At 42.2% G+C, this 26834-nt stretch overlaps 1 protein-coding gene and 1 pseudogene across 1 annotated transcript in view; both read right to left on the bottom strand.

The window, feature by feature from the left end:
• The window catches only part of side (sidestep), a 1669326-nt gene that overhangs the window by 22599 nt on the left and 1619893 nt on the right, over window positions 1–26834 (bottom strand). Inside the window, exon 11 of the mRNA XM_067140964.2 lies at window positions 2045–2428. Coding sequence (XP_066997065.2) covers window positions 2045–2428 — 384 coding nt within the window. The remainder of the gene's footprint in view (window positions 1–2044; window positions 2429–26834) is intronic.
• On the bottom strand, window positions 14971–15498 carry LOC136864861 (uncharacterized; annotated as a pseudogene).

The following is a 26834-nucleotide window of genomic DNA, read 5'->3' as shown; positions in this document are numbered from 1 at the left end:
GGTAACTGCGTGTTATTGTTGTGGAGGATAGTGTTATGTGTGGTGTGTGAGTTGCAGGAATGTTGGGGACATCACAAACACCCAGCCCCCGGGCCATTGGAATTAACCAATTAAGGTTAAAGTCCCCGACCCGGCCGGGAATCGAACCCGGGACCCTCTGAACCGAAGGCCAGTACGCTGACCATTCAGCCAACGAGTCGGACTGCTTAGTACTGAGGTGGATGATGATCTGGTAGGAATACTAGACGGTGATGCTAGGTAGTGGGATTGTGTGGCAAGGTATTCAGGAGTGTTAAGGTTCAGTACACGATTTAAAAGGGGAAGAGTGTGTAAACTTAGTCGCTTTCTTAAGCGTAGCCATGAAAGCCTACCAAATGCGGGAGAAATATGGCTAAACCTTGGTATCTGTGAAATAAATCGAACACATGCGTCATGTGCCTTTTGGAGCTTGAAGGAAAGTGAGGCGTTCAGGTTACTGTACACTACGTCACAGTAATCGAATATTGGCATTACCATACTTTGGATAAGCAGTTTTCTTACATTTTGGGGGAGTAAATCTCTGAGTTTTTTAAGGGAACGTAAGGAATAAAACATTCGCTGAGATATACCCGTTACATGATCGTTCCAAATAAGTATTTTATCCATTATCATCCCTAAGTTTTTAACTGTGTCTTTGAATTGTAACTGAGTGCCTCTTAATGTTACTGAGTGGGTATGGACGTCTGTAAGTCGTGCGTGGGGATTTGGGTAGCTAAAAGAATACACTAGAATTTTTGGGCATTGATTTCAGTTATTACAAAGGTCTCGGGGAAAAATCGGATAGGAAACCTGCCACCTGGCCACTGCCCTAAATGCAGATCAGTGGTGATTGATAATTGATTGATTGAATGAATGGCATGTTGTCTGAATATGAAAAGGATAGTGTTGGGACAAACACAGAATCCTAGATCCCAAGCCAGAATAATTAATCGTACTCTACTAAAATCTCCGACCTTCTGAACCGAAGGCATCAATGCTAACAATTTAGCCAAAGTGTCGGACAGTCTAGAAGTCTAATAATGATCCGAAATATTTTAGACGTGTTCTCAAACTCAAAACAGTAAGAATGCTCATTAGTCAGTAATTAAGAACTAAACGCGGTTAACTAATAACCTGACAAGGAATTACAACGGATATAAAAGATGGCGAGAGAAAGAACATATAGCACAAAAATTACTAGCGTATGAAAAGGAAAGAGTCCGCCTCTGTGGTGCAGTCGTTAATGTTATTAGCTGCCACACCCGGTGGCCCGAGTTCGATTCCCGGCTCTGCCACAAAATTTGCAAAGTAGTACGAGGGCTGGAAAGGCGTTCACTCAGCCTCGGTAGTTTAACTGAGAAAATGGGAGTTCGATTCCCTCCTCAGCCATCGTCGAAGTGGTTTTCCGCGTTGTTTCCCTTATTTCCTCCAGGCAAATGTCTGGATGGTATCTAACTTAAGGCCACGGCCACTTGAGAAAATGGGAGTTCGATTCCCTCCTCAGCCATCGTCGAAGTGGTTTTCCGTTGGTCCCTTTTTCCTCCAGTCAAATGCCTGGATGGTACCTAACTTAAGGCCACGGCCACTTCCTTCCCTCGTCCTTGTCTGTCCCTTCCAAACTTCCCATTCCCTCACAAGGCCCCTGTTCAGCATAGCAGGGGTGGCCGCCTGTGCGAGGTACTGGTTCCTCTCCTCAGTTGTATCCCCGACCAAAATTCTCGTTCTGCAGGACACTGCCCTTGAGGCGGTAGAATTGGATCCATCGCTGAGTTCGAGGGAAAGAAAAACCCTGGAGGATAAACTGATTAAGAAAGAAAGAAAGAAACAAACAAACAAACAAACAAAACGAAAGGCTTATTCGAAGATATAAACTAGCAACTTTACCGTATAATTATTGTAACTAGGCAGCTCAAAATATAACGATCTGTAAACGAATGTTATGAGTGGAAACAAAATGTATACTCTCTTAATGGCTATAATACATTATAACTGATTTCATACTGATAATTTCAGTTGCTAAACTTACCTGTTCTAGTTAGTTTTTCCATGGCAGTTGAAAATCGGACACTGGGTATGATAACGGGTGGTTCGCTGCGTCCCTTTGCGTTGACGGCGAAGATCGCTAGTTGATAATCCCTGCCTGGTTCCAAGCTATCAAGTGTGAACCTTGGCGCCGCGCCCAATTTTCGAAGCAGGGGAGTTCCGAGGGGTAGAGAGGGCGCTCCCTGGTCGTTGAGGGTGGACAGAGACACCCCTGCCCTGGAGGGTGGTGAGGAAGTCACCGGAGCTTCACTCACTTCCAGAACAAAGTGCTGAGGCAGATCACCATCGCTTCCAGCCTCACATAACACTTCCAACCGTTCCGAGGTCTGATTTCGTAGCTGGCACTGGCCTGGAGGCTGAGGAGTTCCTAAACATAGAAATACGGTATGAGTACAAGGTACAGTAAGAATATTAGAAACTAAAAGTACGTCCGAGATTGCCGTGTTGTAAGTACAATATATGGGTACATATTCTCAAGATTCTTTACGTAAAAGATCAGATATATCGGACTTTAAGTTAAATTTGTTAGACATATTATCTAGAAATTGCCTCCTAAACAGTTTTGTTGTTATGTTATGTAAAACGAAACTCTATTACGAATGACTTTCTCTCAGAGACCGTTAGCATGCGAAGGAATAATATTTTGCGTGTATTTAAATGGTTACTTAGGTATAAGTTTAAAGCGAACTGCGAGTAAGAGGACTGCTACTTGATTGTTACACCAGTCCGTTCGGTGGTTTTATCTTTTCTGTTGTTTGCGTTAATTATTGTGTTTCATTCAGGACAAGGTATAAACATAACCTGCGGCTTTGTTAACCACTGATCGGCAATACAAGTACACTGTCGTAGAATATCCAGCCAAGGAGATGAAACTATTTTTAGGGGCCGATGACCTAGATGTTAGGCCCATTTAAACAACAACAATCATCATCACCAAACCAGTTTCTGATCCCTTTTCTTCAAGAAGCATATAGTTGAATATTATCAAAGTAGGGCGATATGTATGAGTAACTAATAAGATCTTACAATGCATTTCACAGTCTAGATTCAATTACAATTGGACCTCCCTTGGATCATATTTATTGCACTGCAATGAAGTTGGAGTTCGACAATCCGAAACACAATTGTAACTTAATGCACGTTGTGGTTATCTTTTTAAGTCGGAGGAAGTTTCTTAACAAAACCCGGAAGCACACAAATCGCCACATCAAAAGCGTTATCAACGCCCAAACCATGGATTTTCGAACTTGGGTCCCAGTTTGAAAGATAATCAGTTTGGTTTCACGCACAACATAGGCCTACTAAGCGTTGTCGCTTTAATTATGGATCACACTTCGTAGTCTACCTTCAATATCTACAGGTCTACTGAAACTGTCCACATTCTGTTTTCATATTTGTGAATGATATTAAGGAACTCGTAAAGCAGTATGTTTCTCTTTATCCAGAAATTATTTGTAATGAAGATATATTGTAGATACCAACTTGTTTTAAACAGAATTTTGCATGTTTTTTTCCACCGGCTCAGTTGTGTTAGAAATATACAGCATTGTAACTGCTCTTCAAGTGTAATTACTCCTTTGAATGCGAATCAGTATCTAACCCACAGATGGGCAAAGAGAGTGTCCCACCTTCTTGTGCTGACTGCGTTAGCGCGGGCAGAGCTGAGAGCAGATGACTTCTAGCTTACAGTTTGTGCTGTAAAGGCTAGATGGAGATATGCGAAGTCAAAGCCGAAGCAAAACCACTGCAATGTGCCTGACTGAATATGTTACGGTTACGTCAACTCGAAAGGCCTGCAACGGGACTCATCGGAGGTCACACGCCGTTAAATTACACCGTGCAGTACGGTACAGTACGTGATGTAGTTATGGCTGGTCAAAGCAATGCGGTAAGGCGGTGGTCGACTCTACAGTTCAACTCCAGTTGCGATTAATTGTTCACAGAAATCCAAGGAGGAGCACAATGTTTGGTATTTGGCAAGATATTAGTCATAGAAAGATACAATTTAGAACATCACTGCAGAACGCATCACTTCAACCAATGAGGAAGTGTAGAGGATGAAACGCGACTTACTCTTCTCAATAATCTACGCGAGGAAGGATCTAAAGTAGAGGTAAGTATTAGCCTATAATGTTGTACCCACGTACCATATAAATTAAGTACTGTGTCTAATAAACCAAACCGTCCTTTCAAATTGCAAACACGTTTATTACTTATACAGTAATGTGACGCCTCCTCTTCTGATATAAGTATTAGTGCTAGTTACAGAATATATTTGTTGATCGCTCGTACTTCCAGACCATTTTGTGACGGCGAATTTGTGCAGCAAAGTTTGGAAGTCGTAACAGACGAAGTGTGTCAACAACTACCTCATTCTTCAGCAAGTTTGAATCTTTCGCTGTTAACTGTCACTCGTCGTATCAAACGTTAGTCAGGTGATATTGTAGAACAATGAATGGATGTCATTTCGAACTTCATAGCTTTTTCTCTTGCATTAGTTGAAAGTGCCGACTTACCGGACACAGCCCAACTGGCAGTATTTATTAGAGCCGATGATATAAATTTGGTGTCCGACTCGTTGGCTGAATGGTCAGCGTACTGGCCTTCGGTTCAGAGGGTCCCGGGTTCGATTCACGGCCGGGTCGGGGATTTTAACCTTAATTGGTTAATTCCAGTGGCCCGGGGGCTGGGCGTTTGTGCTGTCCCCAACATCCCTGCAACTCACACACCACACATAACACTATCCTCCACCACAATAACACGCAGTTACCTACATATGGCAGATGCCGCCCACCCTCATCGGAGGGTCTGCCTTACAAGGGCTGCACTCGGCTAGAAATAGCCACACGAAATTTTTTTATATAAATTTGGTAGTCAAGGAAGAGCTATTTGATTTATGTTCTCTCAAAAACACCACTACAGGTGACGACATACTGCAATGCATGAAAGATTTATCAGCTTTGATGTACCGTGGGAAAAGCTCGCTTCAGTAGTCACTGATGGAGCACCCTCCGTTGTCGGATGTAGAGCAGGCCCTATAGGTTGTCTGAGAAATACAGTAAACTAGTGTAAAACGAAGTGAGTTTCATATCTGTGCATTGTTTGTTTCATCAACAAAACTTGTGCGCAAGAAACGTCACAACGGTTAATGTGACCGTAGTAGTAAGAAGTTAATTTCATTAAGAGTCATGGACTGAGCCATAGACAAAATATTGAGTGTGAATTTGGTGATATTAACAACTTTTCTGAAGTTAAATGGCTCAGTAGAGATGCAGTTAATTTTGCAATGTACATTATTAACAATAACCCAATTTAAAAAATATGGCTAAATTATTTAAATGCACAGCCTTCTTCTTATTTTTCTACCACATTTCCCACACCTGCGCGGTCGCGGGTGCGAACTGCATCGCACATGTGGATTTTGCCCTGTTTTACGACCGGTTGCCCTTCCTGATGCCAACCGTATACGGAGGGATGTAATCACTATTGCGTGTTTCTGTGGTAGCAGGTAGTGTGGTATGATGTTTGAATATTATGAGAAGAGTCCCCGAGTCAGAATAATTCATCAGAACCTATTAAAATCCCCGACCTGGGGGGAATCGAACCCGGGACCCTCTGAACCGAAAGCCTCAACTCTGACTATTCACCCAATGAGTCGACTTATTAGTATCTCTCATAAATAGTACTTGGACGTATCTTTAATTAATCATTATATAAACTTAGCATTTGGAGTACTTTCTAGACTTCAACTACGCCATACATACACTTACTACTTATTAGCTAAAAGAATCTTCTATGTTTTCATCCTCTTTTAATTTCTATTCCCGCATTCAGTTCAGGTAATGTGTTAAGTAACTCTTTTTATTAGTTGGAAGAAATAGTTCTATTCGTGGAAATAGAATAAATCATAAATGGCTTAATGATTTGGTATTTGTCACCGACATCACATCCTTCATAAATAAACTTAATTTTGTGTTGCAGGGAACCAACATACTTATCGTTCATTTTGTAGACAGCATTACTGCTTTCAAGCAAATATTGGAGTTTTGTCAGCGTCAGTTAGGCCGTTTTCCCAAATTGTCAATGGGGGAATCTAGTTTAACTCAAGATCAATTGCAGATCTTTTCAGGTACTCTTGCGAGTCTTGTGAAATAATTTACCATTCAATTTAGTGATCTGTACGACTTAACAATAGATCTCAAAGTGTTTGCTGCGCCCTTTTCAACTACTGTCATAACTGATGACGTTCAGTCTGATCTACAGTGCGAGTTGCTCACAATTCGATGTGATAGTGAGTGGAAAGCTAAATATGAATCACGAACAAGCTTATCAAATTTTTATGAACATCTTTTTTTTTGAAAACGGATTTCCCAATCATGCACAAATCGGCTGAAAAACTGCTATCAATGTTAGGCTCAACATATGTATGTGATGAACGGTCTCCCTGATGAAGATAAGTAAATCTCTACGGAGAACAATTCTAAGTGTCGCACATCTCACGACCGGGCGAGTTGGCCGTGCGGTTAGAGGCGCGCGGCTGTGAGCTTGCATTCGGGAGATAGTTGGTTCGAATCCCACTGTCGGCAGCCCTGAAGATGTTTTTCCGTGGTTTCCCATTTTCACACCAGCCAAATGCTGGGGTTGTGCCTTAATTAGGGCCACGGCCGATTCCTTCCAACTCCTAGGCCTTTCCTATCCCATCGTCGCCGTAAGAACTATCCGTGTCGGTGCGACGTAAAGCCACTAGCACATCTCACAGTAGTTCTCCGAATTGCAAATGCGAGATTGATTTCACCAAACATAATTTGTCTAGTGAAAAGAGACGAACTTCTCCTCGTCATCCGCTGAATGAAATTTCAGATATACCGAGCGGTACAGCTGCCCCTATTCACTCAAGTTTATTCAACCCGCAGATTACAGCCTAACCTAAGAACATTGGCCTTGGCAACTCACAGCGATGTATGGTCTTACTACGCGTTTGGTATTTCGTTTAATCGTGTCAATGACATCAGCATTAACGTTAAAATACCGAATGATGGTAAAGAATCGTGAAAAGTCAGTATCACAGAAACTTCATGTACAGAGAATATGATGGCCGAATGACTAGGAGTACTGTTGATATAAGACTGGAAGACGACAGCACGTGATAGCAGAGCGTACTTTACATTAGAGGGGGAAAGCAGTCCTCGTTGGTCGGAGGTTCGAGTCCGATATAGGGTGATTTTTTAATTCGTTTTTAACTTATATGTTTGTGTGAGTCGCGTTGTTGAAAACAAATCTAAATCATGATCAGTTTTCACGTTGCAGGTACTCTGCTATTTTCGTTTCTCAAGAGCTATTTACCAAGCGAGATGGCCGTGCGGTTAGGGGCCGTGAGCTTGAATCCGGGAGATAGTGGATTGGAATCCCACTGCCGGCAACCTTGAAGATGGTTTACCGTGGTTTTCGATTTTTACACCAGTCAAATGCTGGGGCTGTACCTTAATTAAGGCCACGGCCGCTTCCTTCCAATTCCTAGGCCTTTCCCCTCCCATCGTCGCCATAAGACCTATCTGTGCCAGTGCGACGTAAAGCCACTAGCAAAAAAAAAGCTATTTGCAGTAAAATAAAGCTATTACTGACAGAGGTGCAATGCATGGCCATTCGATTAATGAAGCAATGAAGCAAATGTTCAAAATGAGCATCTCGTTACTTAATGCAAATCTGAGCACGGTAGAGATGTGTCATTCTTGCTTGCTGCAACGTATGTGGTGGAACCTACCTGCACGTTGCTGTAAAGATTACTATGTGCTGTTTCATGTGCCCCACGTGTCAAGTCCAGTAGTCATTCGAGTCGAACGTGCGCAGTTTCTTGGTTGAATTTCTGTGTCATAATTCTGACAATAAGTGCAGTGCGCTTCATCCTTTGTAGCCGTTTGCCATACGTAAGTCGCATGTTATCATCCCTTTCTGATGTATGCTTTCTTTCTAAATGTAAAAAGTGACTTTTGAGCCCTAAGGAAGTTAAACTTTAATTACAAATGACCTTAATAGAATAAAAATGAGAAGTATGTAGCTAGATTCGAACTCTGAATCCGTCAAAGATATCACATGCGAGCTGCCATTTGTACCATGTATCCACTCCAAGCGACGAAGAGTAGGTCTCGCTATCTCTTCGAAACTGATCTGGTATGTTAGAAGTTCTGAACTCGAATGTGCAAACAGGTTTATCTTGCTCCAAACACTAGAGTATGCTAAAGTATCATGTGTCTCTTAATCCCAGATAGTTGCAACCATACCGTACGCGTAGAGTATATACCTATTACTTGGTTAAATGAGCCCAGCATAATGTTACAAGTGATGAGACTATAATAAATTTGTCCGTGGTCGGTGCATACGTGGCGATAATTATTATGTATGTTTATTATAACTTAGAAGAATAACTGAGACTTCACAAAGGCCAGGTCTTCGTAAAGGATGCCTAGAAGTATACGATATAAAAATTTTAAATAGGCATGACTGAATAAGGTTTAGAACCCTCACTGCTTCATGTAGCTTATCCAGGCGCATCTAACATGGCTCATTACGCACAACTACTTCCTGAGTGAACGTCCAGCCTTATACTCTGTATTCATGAGCAGAGCGAAAGTTCTCGCTTCGTAAATTTACTGATGTGTTACAGCCTTATGGTTCGGATTTATGGCTTTATTGAACGCTGTAACGGTAGTAAATACATGGCGTAAGCTGTAACATCTGCTGTACGGCATTTGCGTGCCATAGATTATAAAATACTGTGAAAATCACATTTCTATCAACTTCGATGTGATGAGACTATACAAAATGGCGGTGAACTGACATGTCTGTAATTGGTCCTAACCTATCACGTTTCCAAATATACCGTGATCACCTTTTTCTATCAAAAGTAAATGGCCTATTTAACTAATCAGGCGAGCTATTTTCTACCGACAGCTAAAGGAGTGGCTATGGTTTCTACAGTATAGTAACACTTCGTAAAAATTATTGGAGAGTTGCATTCCGCTCTACATAAAATGGTACAGTGTTGTTGAGATGGGCCTCACTTACTGTCCCTCGTACCGTTTTTGCAATGTGCGGGGAAGTCTATATCGGGCCAACTGCACATAAAATTGCTGCACCGAGCTCGATAGCTGTAGTCGCTTAAGTGCGGCCAGTATCCAGTATTCGGGAGATAGTAGGTTCGAACCCCACTGTCGGCAGCCCTGAAAATGGTTTTTCGTGGTTTCCCATTTTCACACCAGGCAAATGCTGGGGCTGTACCTTAATTAAGGCCACGGCCGCTTCCTTCCCACTCCTAGCCCTTCCCTGTCCCATCGTCGCCATAAGACCTATCTGTGTCGGAGCGACGTAAAGCAACTAGCAAAAAAAAAAAAAAAAAAAAATTGCTGCACGATGTTGCGCAAGGTAGGACTAAGAGACATTTAATTCCTAGCTAGTCGCATATGTTCTGGAAAACATAAGGGCAGTTGTACCACCCGGTACAAAAACACATGTTTTGTTTATGGTGATTGATATTTATTTATTTATTTATTTATTTATTTATTTATTTATTTATTTATTTATTTATTTATTTATTTATTTATTTATTTATTTAATTCTGTACTTAACCTAGAGCTCGTTTGTCGTTCATTGTTTATGCTGTGTTCCTAAACAAGGTTTTATCAAGTTTTACCCTATTTCCTAGACTAAAGGTAGAATAGTAGTCAAAATGAATTTATGTATCACGTGTCAAAGTCATTAATTTTGTTTACTACTCTCACACTACTGAAAGGAATATAATTAAACGTATTTACGTAGTACCATAATATAGAACTGTATAGAACGAGACGTTAGGCACAGTAAAATTGTTCACACTTAAAATCTGTTTTGATACGCGTCCTTTCTTTAGTTGCAACCAGCTGCAAAACTGCACCTTCCGTCAGGGCGCATACTCTGCTCCTTTCCCTGCCTGAGCTGGAACACTGCTCATTGAGCCGAATTGTGCCCGACTTTCATATAAAATACACTCTCCAAAACGTGGTGCGTATGATTAACGTTACTCAGCGTCAGATGATCGTCGTGGGTAGGCATTGGTCGTGACCAATTGGGTGAGCATAAATACACTTCAATGCATTCCATGACTAATATACGTTCATTATAACGGTGTCTAACGAGAATCGGGAGAGGTAGTTATAGACATTGTGCGATATTAGTTTGCGCGAAAAACTAAATCAAACATATATTCTGTGCAAATACATCAGCATAGGAACATATTTAGAGTTCGAAAAGTCTCACTTGAGTAAGAGGCTCTATGTACAACACTTAAGAAAGTGGAAATTGCAACACCATGAAGGCATTGGTCGTTTGTGTTGATTTTCAAGATATGGAACGATGCCATATAGGTATGTAAACAATCAAAGTTTCAGACCCATTGGATTGTTGTTACAGGTCTCCCCAGGTGATTGGTCGCGGAGGAATCAACTCCAGTATACGGACTCTGGTGTAGCGTAGTTGACTTGCAGTCTGTGCAGTGAAGTGTTCCCCGTCAAACATGCCTCGACGACAGAGAAGAGCACGCTATCCACAACTGTCGCCGTTTGAGAGGGCTCGGATAATTGGGCTCTGTGAGGCTGGATTATCGCTAAGGTCTGTCGTTGCACGTGTTGGCCGACAGGCATCTACGGTACAACGTGTATGGCAGCAGTGGTCAAATGAAGGTACCCACACTCGTAGACCTGGCACAGGCCCAGCGCGACAGACAACTGTGAGAGAGGATCGCAGCATCATTCGGATGGCCCGGATGGAACCCCATGCAACAGCAGCGCAAATTCGAGCAGTTGTGGCACCCCACGTTGTACAACAAACAGTTGGTAATCGCCTGTGTGCAGCTGGCTTACGAGCCCGTGTCCCTGCAGAAGGTGTTCCATTGATCCCACAACAGCGACGTGTAAGGCTGGCTTGGGGTCGAGAAAGATCGACGTGGGTCGACGAATGACATAGGGTCGTCTTTAGTGATGAATCGCGCTTCTGTCTTGCCCACAGTGATAGCCGGAATCGTGTGCGCCGACGTACCGGGGAGAGGGGCCGCCCAGATCTTATTGTCGAGAGGCACACAGGGCCAACACCAAGCATTATGGTCTGGGGAGCTATTGGCTTTAATGTGAAATCACAGTTAGTGCTTGTTGACGGCACTATGACTGCTCGACAGTACGTTGATAGGGTACTCAATCCAGTGGTTGTCCTTATGATGGCCAACATTGCTAATGGGATGTTTCAGCAGGATAATGCCCGGGTTAACACTGCACGCACCTCCAGAGAAGCTCTCCACGACATCACAACCTTAAAATGGCCGGCCAGATCTCCGGACCTCAGTCCTATTGAACATGTGTGCGACATGATGGGTCGACCAATGGCCAACCTTCCTCAGCCACCCACAACTCTGGAACAACTGACCCGTGCAGTGCAGCAAGCATGGGCCACAATTCCTCAGGAAGCGATTCAGGGCCTTATTGACTCCATGCCTCGACGAATTCATCAATGTATTGCAGCTCGTGGTGGGCACATCCTGTATTGATAGTTGTCCAAACATGCGATCAGAGGGACCTGAAAGTGTAATCATCCAATCACAACCGAACACTCGTCCTCCATGTTTAATTGCAGCTATGTAGCGCCACTCCTTCTGGGGGTTGCAATTTCCATTTTCTTCAGTGTATGTGCGTAGTGCATTTGAGGAAGCCACCGCGCCTGACCAAAGCCTGCATAATTTATTGTAGATAAAAGATGGTATCGGTACATCTGTTGGTGATAATCCCATGGAAATGGACACCCTAATGATCAAGGAGTTTCTTAATACTGTTTAAAAATATAAAAATGGAATGTAGACGGCTTCAATGAATTTGGACGTCCTAGCCTTACAGGATAGAAGGAAGCTGTTGTCTCCCGCCAGGTGGCTCCTTGCTGGTCCCTTGAGTGGAAGAATAGGACCTGTCCTTCCCGTCACCTCGCCTCGCTTGAGCTTGCCGTAAACTCTTGCTTGGTGGTCACTGAAGATAGTTCCCAGTCGTTTGGCATTTTCACACCACGCATATGCATTAATTAAGGCCACGGTCGCTTCCTTTCCAGTCTAAGCCCTTCCCTATTGCATCGCCGCCATAATACCTGCCTGTTTTCGAAGAATGTTGCAGATTTAACGAAAACACGAAAGACGAATCAACTAATGGTACGTCCATGGTCAGAGCATAAGTGAAATGTACTATTATTTAATTATTCTGTAGCTAAAACTGAGTGTTAATAGTGTGACAACATTACGGAATGCTTAACTTACACTTTGCAATTCTTACTATGGTGTTATTGGGAAAGCAAAGATCTTCTGTTCCTCTTTCAATTGTGCACGAGCTTTCTGAAACGACAAAAGGGAACATAACGGGAGTTTTGTTTCTTAACTGCAGCTTCTCCTCTCTCCAAACGTTCAGCTACAATAAAGAAAGGGATAAACTTTGAAATGGTAAGAAGTGTGATATTTCATATCGTGCTGCAATCTCTCACGAGGTCAAGCGATGTCTCCAAACTTGAAAATTCTTATGCGCCTTGTGCGCAGTCATTTGGAGATCTGTAGCGTGCGTTAAAATGTGAAAACCTGTATTCAAATACACAGATTGTATGCCGTCTCACGGAGAATGTTAAATGAGTTAAACGACGCAAATCTCATCACATACTGAAATATCCATCTATCCCTGTCCTTCACCTATACGATTACCTTGGTGTGATTGATACACTGACTGACAGAGCAAATGCAACACCAAGAAGGAGTGGTCAGAACTTTATGCCAATTGCAGGGTAGACTGACGTCACTGAGGTATGCTCATGATGTGAAATGCGCCGCTGTGCTGCGCACGTAGCGAACGATAAATGGGACACGGCGTTGGCGAATGGCCCACTTCGTACCGTGATTTCTCAGCCGACAGTCATTGTAGAACGTGTTGTCGTGTGCCACAGGACACGTGTATAGCTAAGAATGCCAGGCCGCCGTCAACGGAGGCATTTCCAGCAGACAGACGACTTTACGAGGGGTATGGTGATCGGGCTGAGAAGGGCAGGTTGGTCGCTTCGTCAAATCGCAGCCGATACCCATAGGGATGTGTCCACGGTGCAGCGCCTGTGGCGAAGATGGTTGGCGCAGGGACATGTGGCACGTGCGAGGGGTCCAGGCGCAGCCCGAGTGACGTCAGCACGTGAGGATCGGCGCATCCGCCGCCAAGCGGTGGCAGCCCCGCACGCCACGTTAACCGCCATTCTTCAGCATGTGCAAGACACCCTGGCTGTTCCAATATCGACCAGAACAATTTCCCGTCGATTGGTTGAAGGAGGCTTGCACTCCCGGCGTTCGCTCAGAAGACTATCATTGACTCCACAGCATAGACGTGCACGCCTGGCATGGTGCCGGGCTAGAGCGACTTGGATGAGGGAATGGCGGAACGTCGTGTTCTCCGATGAGTCACGCTTCTGTTCTGTCAGTGATAGTCACCGCAGACGAGTGTGGCGTCGGCGTGGAGAAAGGTCAAATCCGGCAGTAACTCTGGAGCGCCCTACCGCTAGACAACGCGGCATCATGGTTTGGGGCGCTATTGCGTATGATTCCACGTCACCTCTAGTACGTATTCAAGGCACGTTAAATGCCCACCGCTACGTGCAGCATGTGCTGCGGCCGATGGCACTCCCGTACCTTCCGGGGCTGCCCAATGCTCTGTTTCAGCAGGATAATGCCCGCCCACACACTGCTCGCATCTCTCAACAGGTTCTACGAGGTGTACAGATGCTTCCGTGGCCAGCGTACTCTCCGGATCTCTCACCAATCGAACACGTGTGGGATCTCATTGGACGCCTTTTGCATACTCTGCCCCAGCCTCGTACGGACGACCAACTGTGGCAAATGGTTGACAGAGAATGGAGAACCATCCCTCAGGACACCATCCGCACTGTTATTGACTCTGTACCTCGACGTGTTTCTGCGTGCATCGCCGCTCGCGGTGGTCCTACATCCTACTGAGTCGATGCCGTGCACATTGTGTAACCTGCATATCGGTTTGAAATAAACATCAATTATTCGTCCGTGCCGTCTCTGTTTTTTCCCCAACTTTCATCCCTTTCGAACCACTCCTTCTTGGGGTTGCATTTGCTCTGTCAGTCAGTGTATATCTGAAACTAAAGAAATGACACAGTCAATTTTAAGTGTGCTGAGAGCATGTCGTTGATTTCTGCACATCATGCAGTATTCTAAACCTAGTTTAAGGAAACATAAATTTAAAAATTCACACGAATCTTTCCAAGAATAACTTATCTATTTAGCTACTTTAAGGGGAGACGTAGGCAGATTTACAGTCACATGTTTCATTGCACATATCATCCACAAATCCCATCAAATCTAATATAAACTCGGTACACTCATTCAAAATGACTTAGTGAGTTGCTGTGTATGTTTAAGGGACTCTATGGTAAGTTTATTTTAAGTTACTGAAGTATTAATTTTCTATACGCCACTATCTTCCGTTACACATATTGAGTAAGTTGTGACATCAAATTTCAGATTTAACATATATTAATAATCTACACAAATACAGAGACTTTAATGTGCAGTAACTCTCTCCTAAATACTTTTGTTGATTTTCTGTAATTTTTTTTCAGTTCATGGTAATTTTTTACTCATTAATATATTTTAATGTATAAAATTGTTCTTATTCAACATATTAAAATTCCACTCCACTTCAAGCTTTGTATCTACTTGGTTGACTTGTGTTCAATATGTTATGAAACTACATTGAGTAGTTCTTGAGATAATTATACCTAAAATATCAAAAGTGTAAAATTCAGAAAATCAAAGAAAACTTTTCATAATAAAGTTTCAAGAATACATCTCACCTAAAACTGCCCATAACCGTACTCCGCTTCTTCATTAGCATCCTCTGCTGTTCTGTTGTTTGCTCTGCTCTCTGCCTAGCTGCCTGTTGAGCATTGATGCCTCTGCCTTTGCAACTCGTTGTTCATCAATGGACCTCAGTATCTCTTCTGTGAAGACTTCAGGTGTAAGTCCCAGCCTCTTTAGAATGTGAAGTCTGGCCAAATTTACACCATTAAATACTGCTGCAGCATCCAAAGCAGCAATCTTCACCACCAAGTTGGATATAAACACTGTTTTAAGACACCTCTTCCAAATGAGAGCGTTGAAGCTGTCATTTGCATTTTATGTTTTACCATGTAGAACATGTTTTCAACAAGTCTGGTGCAGCTAGAACCCTCAAAGTTGGTTTTATAGCCAGAAAAAAGGATTCAAGAAGATCGTTTTTATGTCTTTCCATGGCTTTCAAAAAGTTGCACCACCAGGAAATGCTGAGGTGTAGTATCAATTGACAAGTAATGAAACCATATAGCCCACGCAGCTCTTCCCATTTTCTCCAAGTCATTTGGATTATTTATAAAGGCACTGCTATAATAAACATGCAGACTATCAGTTCTCTTCTTGGTCAGCCTATTTTTTCCTCTAAGTGACTTACCCTCCTCCAACAACTTGCCTTTATTTTCTGCGACAAGTCTCCTCAACCGTCCACCCATCCTTTTCTGGACATGACAAATGCAATCCAGCTTTTCTAAACTACAGTTATTTCCATAGGGTTGGCATTCAGCTACGGTCTTGAAAGCACTTGAGTCACCATCCCCCAAGCACCTTACACATCTTACATCACATTCCCCTAGGAAGCGATGTACCTGCAGCTTCCATTACACCATTTGAACCTGAATAATTCCTGCTGCACACACTTTTATGAGCATGTTGCCAATCCTTTTCCTCTTCAGTGCCCATGTCCTTCTTGTGCCAGGCACATACAGAGCAACGTTTTGACTTAACTTGTAAATCTAACACTTTTCCAGTGTCAACACTAATGACAGATGACACTCCTTCCAAGGATATATATTCCCCTCTTCATCCAGGAGCTGTGGAGTTCGAATTTCAATGTAAAATTTTGGGATTATATTCTCCTTCATATATATTGTGATTTTTTTCATGTTTTCTGTCTACGTCACCCGTTAAACCTGTCCTACAACGCAAGATGTTTATATATAACACGATCATAAGGATATGTGACACATTTTGTAATATATCGTCGTTTATCGAGCAATATCGCGTGTGTGACAATGCACTTCCTATTCACTACTTTCCTTAAGAATGGACACGCCTCCGAGCCTCTTTTGGTTTTGCAGCCCATCAGAACAACTTCCGTTGTGTTCATTTTCCTATGCGCATGCTTAAAGGAAAATTAACCTTGCCATACCATACCGTAGGAATGCATGTTTGCATGACGTATTTACGCACTGCTACAGTATAATGTATTTAAGGGTCATTTTCCTTTACACATTAGCATAAGAAAATGAACCCAACGAAAATTGTTTTGATGGATTGCATATCCATATGTGGCTCGGAGGCGTGACCAATCTTAAGGAACATAATGAATAGGAAGTGGATTGTCAGATGCACGGTATTGCTCCCGCAGCGACGACATCTAAACGAACATGGGTCAATTTGTTTATGAGTACTTCCAATCAGTGTGAACCAAAGTCTGTTAATTTAATGATGAGTACTTTCGGACAGTGCGAACCATAGTCTGCTGATGTCAGCTCTGAGTAATTAAAGTTCAGATATGTTATTATAAAAATGCTCTTTCAGTTTCGGATCTCGATAATGCTTTCAGTACGCAAATAGAGTAAAGTTATAGAAAAATAAGGGAAGAAGAGTGAAATTTAATTTTCAGGTTCCACCGAACAGTCATCAGTTTACGTGAGCTATTTGTTTCGAACGTGGATAATCTGAAATATTCATTTCAAGCACACGAAGGTAGAATTTCGTTCAGCCAGAGATGTTTAAATTTTGTGCTCGTCTACCTGTTACATCATGCTTTTTAATAATTTTAATACATTTTAGCCAGCGGGTGCTTCATCCTTCGATACCTTTCATTCGTTCTTACTTCTCGATCCGACAGTTTAATTAACTTTTTATTAAAGATCGTTGTATTTGCCCTCTAAATTTTTATTTCGTATTAATCCACTGACCAACAATGAACCGAAAACGTGGAGAGAACATATTTAAAATTACTGCTTTCTAGAAAAAGATCAGAACATGCATTTATATCCGAATCAGAACAAGATATGTCTTATTATTTGCTAAATAAGCCTAAATTATAAAATTGCCAATATACATTCAACTGAATATTATTCCCTTAGGAAGACTTACCGTACTATAATACAAAGCAAATTACCTTTCAGTAAAACGATTCATAGTGACATTTCTCTTTACACAAGAGGCTATTTTGGCTGAAAATCACAAATTTGTACCGGTGTTTCTATTTGAATAAATATTATTTTCTACATATACTTACGACAGAACCGTCCAAAATGCGAAATCGAGTTGCTGGAAGAGGCAATATTATGGTTACAAGTAAAATTGTAACATGGAATTGTACGTGAACAGTACGAATGCTCATTGAATACCTTAGACGATAACGAGAACAAATTATCTCAAGCAAGTAGAGCACAGTGCTGGATGGCAATGGGTGAAGTGAAGGATCCTCTGGCAAACAATCCTCGACGTTGGGGAAAGGGACGGTATGAATAACTGTCATATTTTAAGAGTGTTCCAGATAGCTGGTCAGTCACAGCCAATGGGGAATGAAGCTACAGGTGATGGTCGACGAGAATCTATGACATTTATAACAACAGTGGTCAGAAGAAGGCACACATTTGTAGACCCACAACAGCATCATCCCTTCAGAAATGTTCCTGATATGTACTGAGATAAATGGTAGAATATTCAATCAATCAATCAATCAATCAATCAATCAATCAATCAATCAATCAATCAATCAATCAATCAATACTGATCTGCATTTAGGGCAGTCGCTCAGGTGGCAGATTCCCTATCTGTTAATTTCAAAGACTTTTCTTGAATGATTTCAAAGAAAGTGGAAATTTATTGAACATCTCCCTTGGTAAGATATTCCAATCCCTAACTCCCCTTCCTGTGAATGCATATTTGCCCCAATTTGTCCTCTTGAATTCCAACTTTACCTTCATATTATGAACTTTCCTACTTTTAAAGACGCCACTCAAACGTATTCGTCTACTAATGTCATTCCACGCCATCTCTCCGCTGAACGCTCGGAACATACCACTTACTCTAGCAGCTCGTCATCTTTCTCCCAATTCTTCCCAGTCCAAACTTTACAATATTATTGTTACGCTACTCCTTTTTTGGAAATCACCTAGAAAAAGTCGAGCTGCTTTTCTTTGGATTTTTTCTAGTTCTCGTATCAAGTAATCCTGGTGAGGGTCCTGTACGCTGGAACCATACTCTATTTGAGGTCTTACAGAGACGTATATGCCCTCTCCTTTACATCCTTACTACAACGCTTAAAAGCCATCATAACCATGTGCAGAGATCTGTACCCTTTATTTACAGTCCCATTTATGTGATTACCACAATGAAGATCTTTTCTTATATTAACACCTAGATATTTACAATGATCTTCAAAAGGAACCTTCACCCCATCAACGCAGTAATTAAAACTGAGAGGACTTTTCCGATTTGTGTAACTCACAACCTCCCTTCTAACCCCGTTTATCATCATACCATTGTCTGCTGTCCATTTCACAACATTATCGAAGTCATATTTCAGTTGCAAACAAACTTGTAACTTATTTATTACTCTATACAGAATAACATCATCCACAAAAAGCCTTGCCTCTGATTCCACTTCTTTACTCACATCATTTATATATATAAGAAAATTTAAAGATCCGATATTACTGCCTTGAGGGATTATCTTCTTAATTATTACAGGGTCAGGGAAAGCATCGCCTACTCTGATTTTCTGAGACCTATTTTTTTAGAAAAATAGCCACTCCTTCAGTCAAGTAATTTTTCTAGCCCAATTGCACTAATTCTTGCCAGTAGTCTCCCAGAATCCACCCTATCAAATGCTTTAGACAGGTCAATCGCGATGCAGGCCATTCGACCTCCTGAATTCAAGAGATCTGCTATATCTTGCTGGAATCCTACAAGTTGAACTTCTGTGGAATAACCTTTCTTAAAACAGAACTGCCTTCTATCGAACCAGTTATTAATTTCGCAAACATGTCTAATATAATCAGGAAGAATGCCTTCCCAAAGCTTACATGCAATGCATGTCAAACTTATTGGTCTGTAATTTTCAGCTTTATGTCTATCACCCTTTCCTTTACACGCAGGGGCTACTATAGCAACTCTCCATTCTTTTGGTACACCTCCTTCAACCAAACAATAATCAAATAATTACTTCAGATATGGTACTATATCCCAACCCATTGTCTTTAGTATATCCCCAGAAATCTTATCAATTCCAGCCACTTTAATAGTTTTCAACTTTTGTATCTTATTGTAAATATCATTGTTAACATATGTAAATTTTACTACTTCTTCAGTATTAGTCACATCCTCTACCTGGACATTATCCTTGCAAACAACAATCTTTACATACTGCTGACTGATTACTTCTGCCTTTTGAAGATCCTCACATACATAATCCACTCGTTCATTAATTATTCCTCGATTGTCCTTCTTGGAGCCTGTTTCTGCCTTAAAGTACCTCTACATACCCTTCCATTTTGCACTAAAATGTGTATGACTGCCAATTATGCTTGCCATCATGCTATCCTTAGCTGCCTTCTTTGCTAGATTCAATTTCCTAGTAAGTTCCTCAATTTCTCCTTACTTCTACTGCCATTTCTAACTATTTCTTTCCAATCTGCACCTCCTTCTTAGTCTCTTTATTTCACTGTTATAATAAGTTGGTATTTACCATTCCTTACCAACTTTAAAGGTACAAACTTGCTTTCACATTCCTCATCTATTGCTTTACAAACATCGGACAGTTTGTTTGCATTTTTATTTACCGTTTTCCACCGATCATAGTTACTTTTAAAAACTGCTTCATTCCTTCTTTATCAGCCATATGGTACTGCTTAATAGTCCTATTTTTAAGACCTCCCTTTCTATGACATTTATTTTCAACTACGGCAAAAACAGCTTCATGATTACTAATACCATCTATCACTTCGGTTTCTCTATAGAGCTCATTAGGTTTTATCAATACCACGTCCATGATACTTTTCCCTCTAGTTTCTTCCATCACTTTCTGAATCAGCTGCCCTTCCTGTATTAGCTTATTTGCAATTTGTTGGGCATGCTTCCTGTCGTTCGCTTTTCCTTCCCAACTGGCATTTGGAAAATTCAGATCTCCCGCTACAATCACATTCCTTTCTATGTCGTTTCCCACGTAGCTGATTATCTTATCAAATAATTCTGAATCCCTGTCAACGCTACACTTTCCCGGCCTGTACACTCCAAAGAAATCAAGTTGCTTATTATCTTTAGAGATGAGCATTACACCTAGAATTTCATGATTGTCATTTATAACTATTTCGTAGTTTGCAAATTCTTTTTCTCACCAGAATGAATATTCCCTCTCCCTCCACTCCAATCCTACCTCTACGATACACACTCCAGTTCCATGAGAAAATTTCTGCATCCATTATATCATTTCACAGCCCTGATTCAACTCCTACTACAATATCTGGTAAGTATATGCCTATTAAATTACTTCATTCTATTCCTTTCTTTACAATACTTCTACAGTTGAGCACTAACATTTTTATGTCATCCCTACTTGACTTTCAGATCTCTGTGCCCTTATCAACTCTCCGTAGACCACCCCGTTTCCCTGAATGTACCTCCCTATTATCCTTCCAAACAAATTTCCCAACTTATACGTACCACTGCGGTTTTTAATTGAAGGTCATCTGAGCGCAGATACGTATCGCTTACCCACCCATTAGATCAAGAAATTTCACTCCCAGTTTCCCACATTCCCACTCCATAGTCTGATTTAAATCCCCAATCACCCTCCAGTCAGTATAACTCATATACAGTATTCCACTGATAACAATCTCCGCTTCCTTAAACTACACCCGTGCTGCACTTACCAGATCCACACATCCGCAACTATGTTGATACTTATACCAGCTTGCCTTACTTTTTTGGTACCTACGTGAAACACTACAACCTTCTCCTTCCCGTCCTCCTTCGCTTCTACTTTCCTCGATATCTACCTCTACCTAATTCCTGGATAACACACTATCCTGGTTCCCTTTCCTCCAGACACTTTCCCCACATGTCTAACGATGTAATCCCCCATGACCAGAGCCTCAACCCTACCCATTTCATTTGATCCCCTCCCCTCCTCGTCAGCCCTATCATTCCTAATAGCTGCAGAAGCTACTTCCTCCTCCCTTTTCTCCGTCCCATGCCTCTGTTCAACCTGTATCTTCCTATCCTCTACTATACATTTCCCTTTCCTACCTTTTCCCTTCCCCCTACTTCCGCACACCCCAGCTACAGTTCCCTGTTCCTCATCTTCCCTATTTTGTTCTACCTGGAGTGACTCGTACTGATTTCTCACAGACACCTGTCCTGAATTCTGATCCTGAATAGAGCCCTTAGCCTGCAATCTCCTTGCCCTCAGAACATTATACCACCTGTCTTCTACAATTCCCCCCTTTCCTTCCCATCCCTCTTTTACACCTAGTGTAACATGTACATCGTTTGAGGGAGGCCTACCTTCCTTCCTGTCTTCTGTGAGAATCCTAATTATCTCCCTCAAACTCTCCAACTCCTCCCTTATACCCCACAATGCCTCGCCACAAACACAGTTCCTAGACTTGCACTCCTTAGCCACTCTTTACGGAAAAAATGAAAAGAAACAGACAAACTTGTTACGTGCAAAGAAATGAACGGAAAAATATTGTCTAGGATAGTACTCAAACATCACACGACAATAAGGTAATTAATATACTACTACCCTACAATACTACTTAGTCGTACTCTATTTTTATCCTAGAACACCCAAAAAGGATAGAAACTGCCGTTAATTACTGAATACCGAAAGGAATACACAAGAATTGCACAATTCTAAACTGCAGTTAAGCCTATCCTATTTCGGTTCTAGTCTTAATTTTTAATCTCCTCGATATATTTTTTCAGATAATAATTGATCCTCGAAACGGAGCATTGGCGTAATGTAGGTCATCAAGGAAGTCCTGCTCTCTATGAAACGACGTCATGGCTGAGAAGGAAGTTTCAAGAATTATTTTGTTTATCGGAAAACAACGGTATTAGAAAACTAGAAGAGGGGGATTGCTGGGCGTAAATATTGGTACACCTTCTTAAAGGAATTGAAACTTAATTGTTTCATTAAAAAGAAATCGATTTATATTATTAAATATTTGCGATATATCCTTCAAAATGTGGAAGCTCTCTTAAACCTACGCATCCACAAATGAAGAGTTCTGTATGTATCTAGACCTTTCTTCATACCAATAAAAACAGAACAAGTGGCTGCGTGGTTTGAGTCGCGTACCTATCAGCTTGCATTCGCGAGATGGTGGGTTCAAACACACTGGGTTCAAACAGCACTGTCGTCAACCCCGAACATGATTTTCAGCGGTTTCCCATTTTCAAACCAGGAAAACGCAAGGGCTGTAATTTAATTTAGGCCACGGTCGTTTCTTTCCCACTCATAGCCCTTTCCTGTCCCACTGTCGCCATATGGCCTACAATATATGTGTCAGTGCGACGTAAATCAAACAACAAACTAAGAGAAAACACCAGTACAAGCAGCTATGTAAAGTTTTAATCAATCATAGTTGTTCTGAAGACTGTTTTGACGCATATTTCCACAATAATTTCACAAATTTCAAAATGTAGAATATCCAACAAACTGTAGGTCGTTGATGGCGAAGGAAGTCCTGCCATCCCAAATATGTTAACAGCTCATCAAGAATGAAAATGGATTCATGTAGAAACAATGTGAATTTCCTAAGAACATAAGATAGTGGGTGAAAGAATATGTATTCCTGGCCAAGAAAGGGCATTAACCACTTATGGAGCCTGATCGCGGTATAAGATGTGCAACGAGAATTATTATTATTATTATTATTATTATTATTATTATTATTATTATTATTATTATTATTATTATTATTATTATTATTATTATTATTATTATTATTATTATCATCATCATCATCATCATCATCATCATCATCATCATCATCATCATTATTATTACAACGCGGCAGATCTCCGCGTCCACGATTTCGTCGTAAGTCGTGGGGAGGAGCAGGATATGTACTGACGTCACTGCGCTGAAACAGTGGCATTCGCCACATAGCGAGCCAATCAAGAGAGAGCCGGCGCGCATCAGTCAGACCCTGCTGCCTTACTGCCATTGGCCGTTACCTTACTGGAGGTCTCTGGCGTCGTACAAATAACGAGAACTTGAAACCGAGGGTCTTCCGTCTCCAGAGGCTTCCGAAGTATTCTAGTGTCCAAAGTTTCTTGAAGGGCCTTACGCATATAGAAACCCGCTCCTGGATGCGTTGACTCTAAATATGAAGTTAGGTTGAGATATAATCAATAGTGTAAGAGAAAATGAAAAAAAATATCTTCTGACCTTTCTAAAAACACCCAGTCTATTCAGTTGTTTTTAAATTATATGTACACTGACTGACAGAGCAAATGCAACACCAAGAAGGAGTAGTTCGAAAGGGATGAAAGTTGGGGGAAAAACAGAGACGGCACGGACGAATAATTGATGTTTATTTCAAACCGATATGCAGGTTACACAATGCGCACGGCATCGACTCAGTAGGATGTAGGACCACCGCGAGCGGCGATGCACGCAGAAACACGTCGAGGTACAGAGTCAATAAGAGTGCGGATGGTGCCCTGAGGGATGGTTCTCCATTCTCTGTCAACCATTTGCCACAGTTGGTCGTCCGTACGAGGCTGGGGCAGAGTTTGCAAACGGCGTCCAATGAGACCCCACACGTGTTCGATTGGTGAGAGATCCGGAGAGTACGCTGGCCACGGAAGCATCTGTACACCTCGTGGAGCCTGTTGGGAGATGCGAGCAGTGTGTGGGTGGGCATTATCCTGCTGAAACAGAGCATTGGGCAGCCCCTGAAGGTACGGGAGTGCCACCGGCCGCAGCACATGCTGCACGTAGCGGTGGGCATTTAACGTGCCTTGAATACGCACTAGAGGTGACGTGGAATCATACGCAATAGCGCCCCAAACCATGATGCCGCGTTGTCTAGCGGTAGGGCGCTCCACAGTTACTGCCGGATTTGACCTTTCTCCACGCCGACGCCACACTCGTCTGCGGTGACTATCACTGACAGAACAGAAGAGTGACTCATCGGAGAACACGACGTTCCGCCATTCCCTCATCCAAGTCGCTCTAGCCCGGCACCATGCCAGGCGTGCACGTCTATGCTGTGGAGTCAATGGTAGTCTTCTGAGCGGACGCCGGGAGTGCAGGCCTCTTTCAACCAATCGACGGGAAATTGTTCTGGTCGATATTGGGACAGCCAGGGTGTCTTGCACATGCTGAAGAATGGCGGTTGACGTGGCGTGCGGGGCTGCCACCGCTTGGCGGCGGATGCGCCGATCCTCGCGTGCTGACGTCACTCGGGCTGCGCCTGGCCCCCTTGCACGTGCCACATGTCCCTGCGCCAACCATCTTCGCCACAGGCGCTGCACCGTGGACACATCCCTATGGGTTTCGGCTGCGATTTGACGAAGCGACCAACCTGCCCTTCTCAGCCCGATCACCATACCCCTCGTAAAGTCGTCTGTCTGCTGGAAATGCCTCCGTTGACGGCGGCCTGGCATTCTTAGCTATACACGTGTCCTGTGGCACACGACAACACGTTCTACAATGACTGTCGGCTGAGAAATCACGGTACGAAGTGGGCCATTCGCCAACGCCGTGTCCCATTTATCGTTCGCTACGTGCGCAGCACAGCGGCGCATTTCACATCATGAGCATACCTCAGTGACGTCCGTCTACCCTCTGTCAGTCAGTGTATATCGAAACCTACTCCTGATGAGTAGATTCTAAATATGATGTTTGGTTTAGGTATAATCGATAGTGTAACAGGAAATAGGAAAATATTTGTTATTTATATTTCTTTTGTTACGTCGCGCCCGCACAGGTAGGTCTTAGCGCGACGGTGGGACAGGAAAGGGCTAGGAGTGTGGAGGAAGCGACCACGGCGTTAATTAAGGTAGAGCCTCTGCATTTGCCTGTTGTGAAAATGGGAAATCACGGAAATCCGTCTTCAGGACTGCCGATTCGAACACACTATCTCCCGAATACTGGATACTGCCCGCAATGATGTGACTGCAGCTATCGAGCTCCGTAAAAGAAGAACTTCTCAGGTCTTCCTGTAAAACCCTAGGATACTTAGTGATTTTTAAATGACGTGAATATCGAAACCTGCTCCTGGATGAGAAGACTGTAAATATGAAGTTCAGTCGATATCTATTTATCCGTTCATCAGTGATGTTGAAACAAACAAAGAGACAAACAGACAAACGAATAGACAACAAATATAAAAACTACTGATATGATTTTCAGTTGATATAGAAGAGATATACATAAAAATGGCGAAATAAATTAAATTACAGACAGCGGGCCACCTACGAATTTATTTAGCAGATGATAGATTTCCCTCAGGTACTGACCATATTCTACACTACATCATTTATGATCGACTCTTTTGAGAACGGGGAAGATAGGTGGGATTTCACCTCGTTGAAAAAATGAAATGTCGTATGGCTTTTAGTGCCGGGATATCCCAGGACGGGTTCGGCTCGCCAGGTGCAGGTCTTTCTATTTGACACCCGTAGGTGACCTGCGCGTCGTGATAAGGATGAAATGATGATGAAGACAGCACACACACCCAGCCCCCGTGCCATTGGAATTAACCAATTAAGGTTATAATGCCCGACCCGGCCGGGAATCGAACCCGGGACCCTCTGAACCGAAGGCCAGTACGCTGACCGTTCTGCCAACCAGTCGGACACCTCGTTTATTGGCTTGTCTATTATGACTGTAAGAAATTGGAGTAAGGCTGAACTTAAGGGGATAAAGTGGCAAGGAATGGAACAAAGCATTTACCAATTCATCAAGTATGAAACTGAATTCATGTAGAAACAATGTGAATTTCCTAAGAAGATGAGATGGTGTGTGAAGGAAGAACAAACAAATTTTGTATTTGTGATTTCAATGGAGAGAAGATGATGAATTAAAATCACTTTGTGAACTATAGGGCTTTAAGTTAACAGGACTAGATTCTTGTAAGGTACTAAGTAAGTAAATGGAATGTACTTGTATGTCAGTGAGATTCGCATGTCATCTCAAAGGAGGTAAGAGGGATTCAACAGTATACGAGAAAATCGTATCCTACACAAACAAACATTCATGGTGTTGTCGTTGCTGTAAGGTATTTACTGCTCTCCTACATAGGATTGATTAAAACTCGTTAAGTCAAGCCTACGTTCAGAGGGAACTAATACTACGTACCCCATCTCACGTTGTTGCAATTGTTGATTTACCTGGGACCTTCAGTCATATTTTTCATTATTCTCGTCAATATGCGTGTATAGAAGTAGTCATACAATCTGTATTACCGTGTTATATTTAGGTATAAAATGTTTCCCTAGAATTTGAAGTGAGAATAATATCACAGTATTTGCCAGAAATGTGTATGTTAACAGTATGAGTAAAGTAAAACTTCGAGTAGCTGAGTACTTTCCCTGACCAGGATCGAAACACTCTCATTTGTATTCTCAC

The sequence above is a fragment of the Anabrus simplex genome, chromosome 2, assembly GCF_040414725.1.
Source record: "Anabrus simplex isolate iqAnaSimp1 chromosome 2, ASM4041472v1, whole genome shotgun sequence".
NCBI lineage: Eukaryota > Metazoa > Arthropoda > Insecta > Orthoptera > Tettigoniidae > Anabrus > Anabrus simplex.
This window is presented reverse-complemented; position numbering and strand designations above follow the sequence as displayed.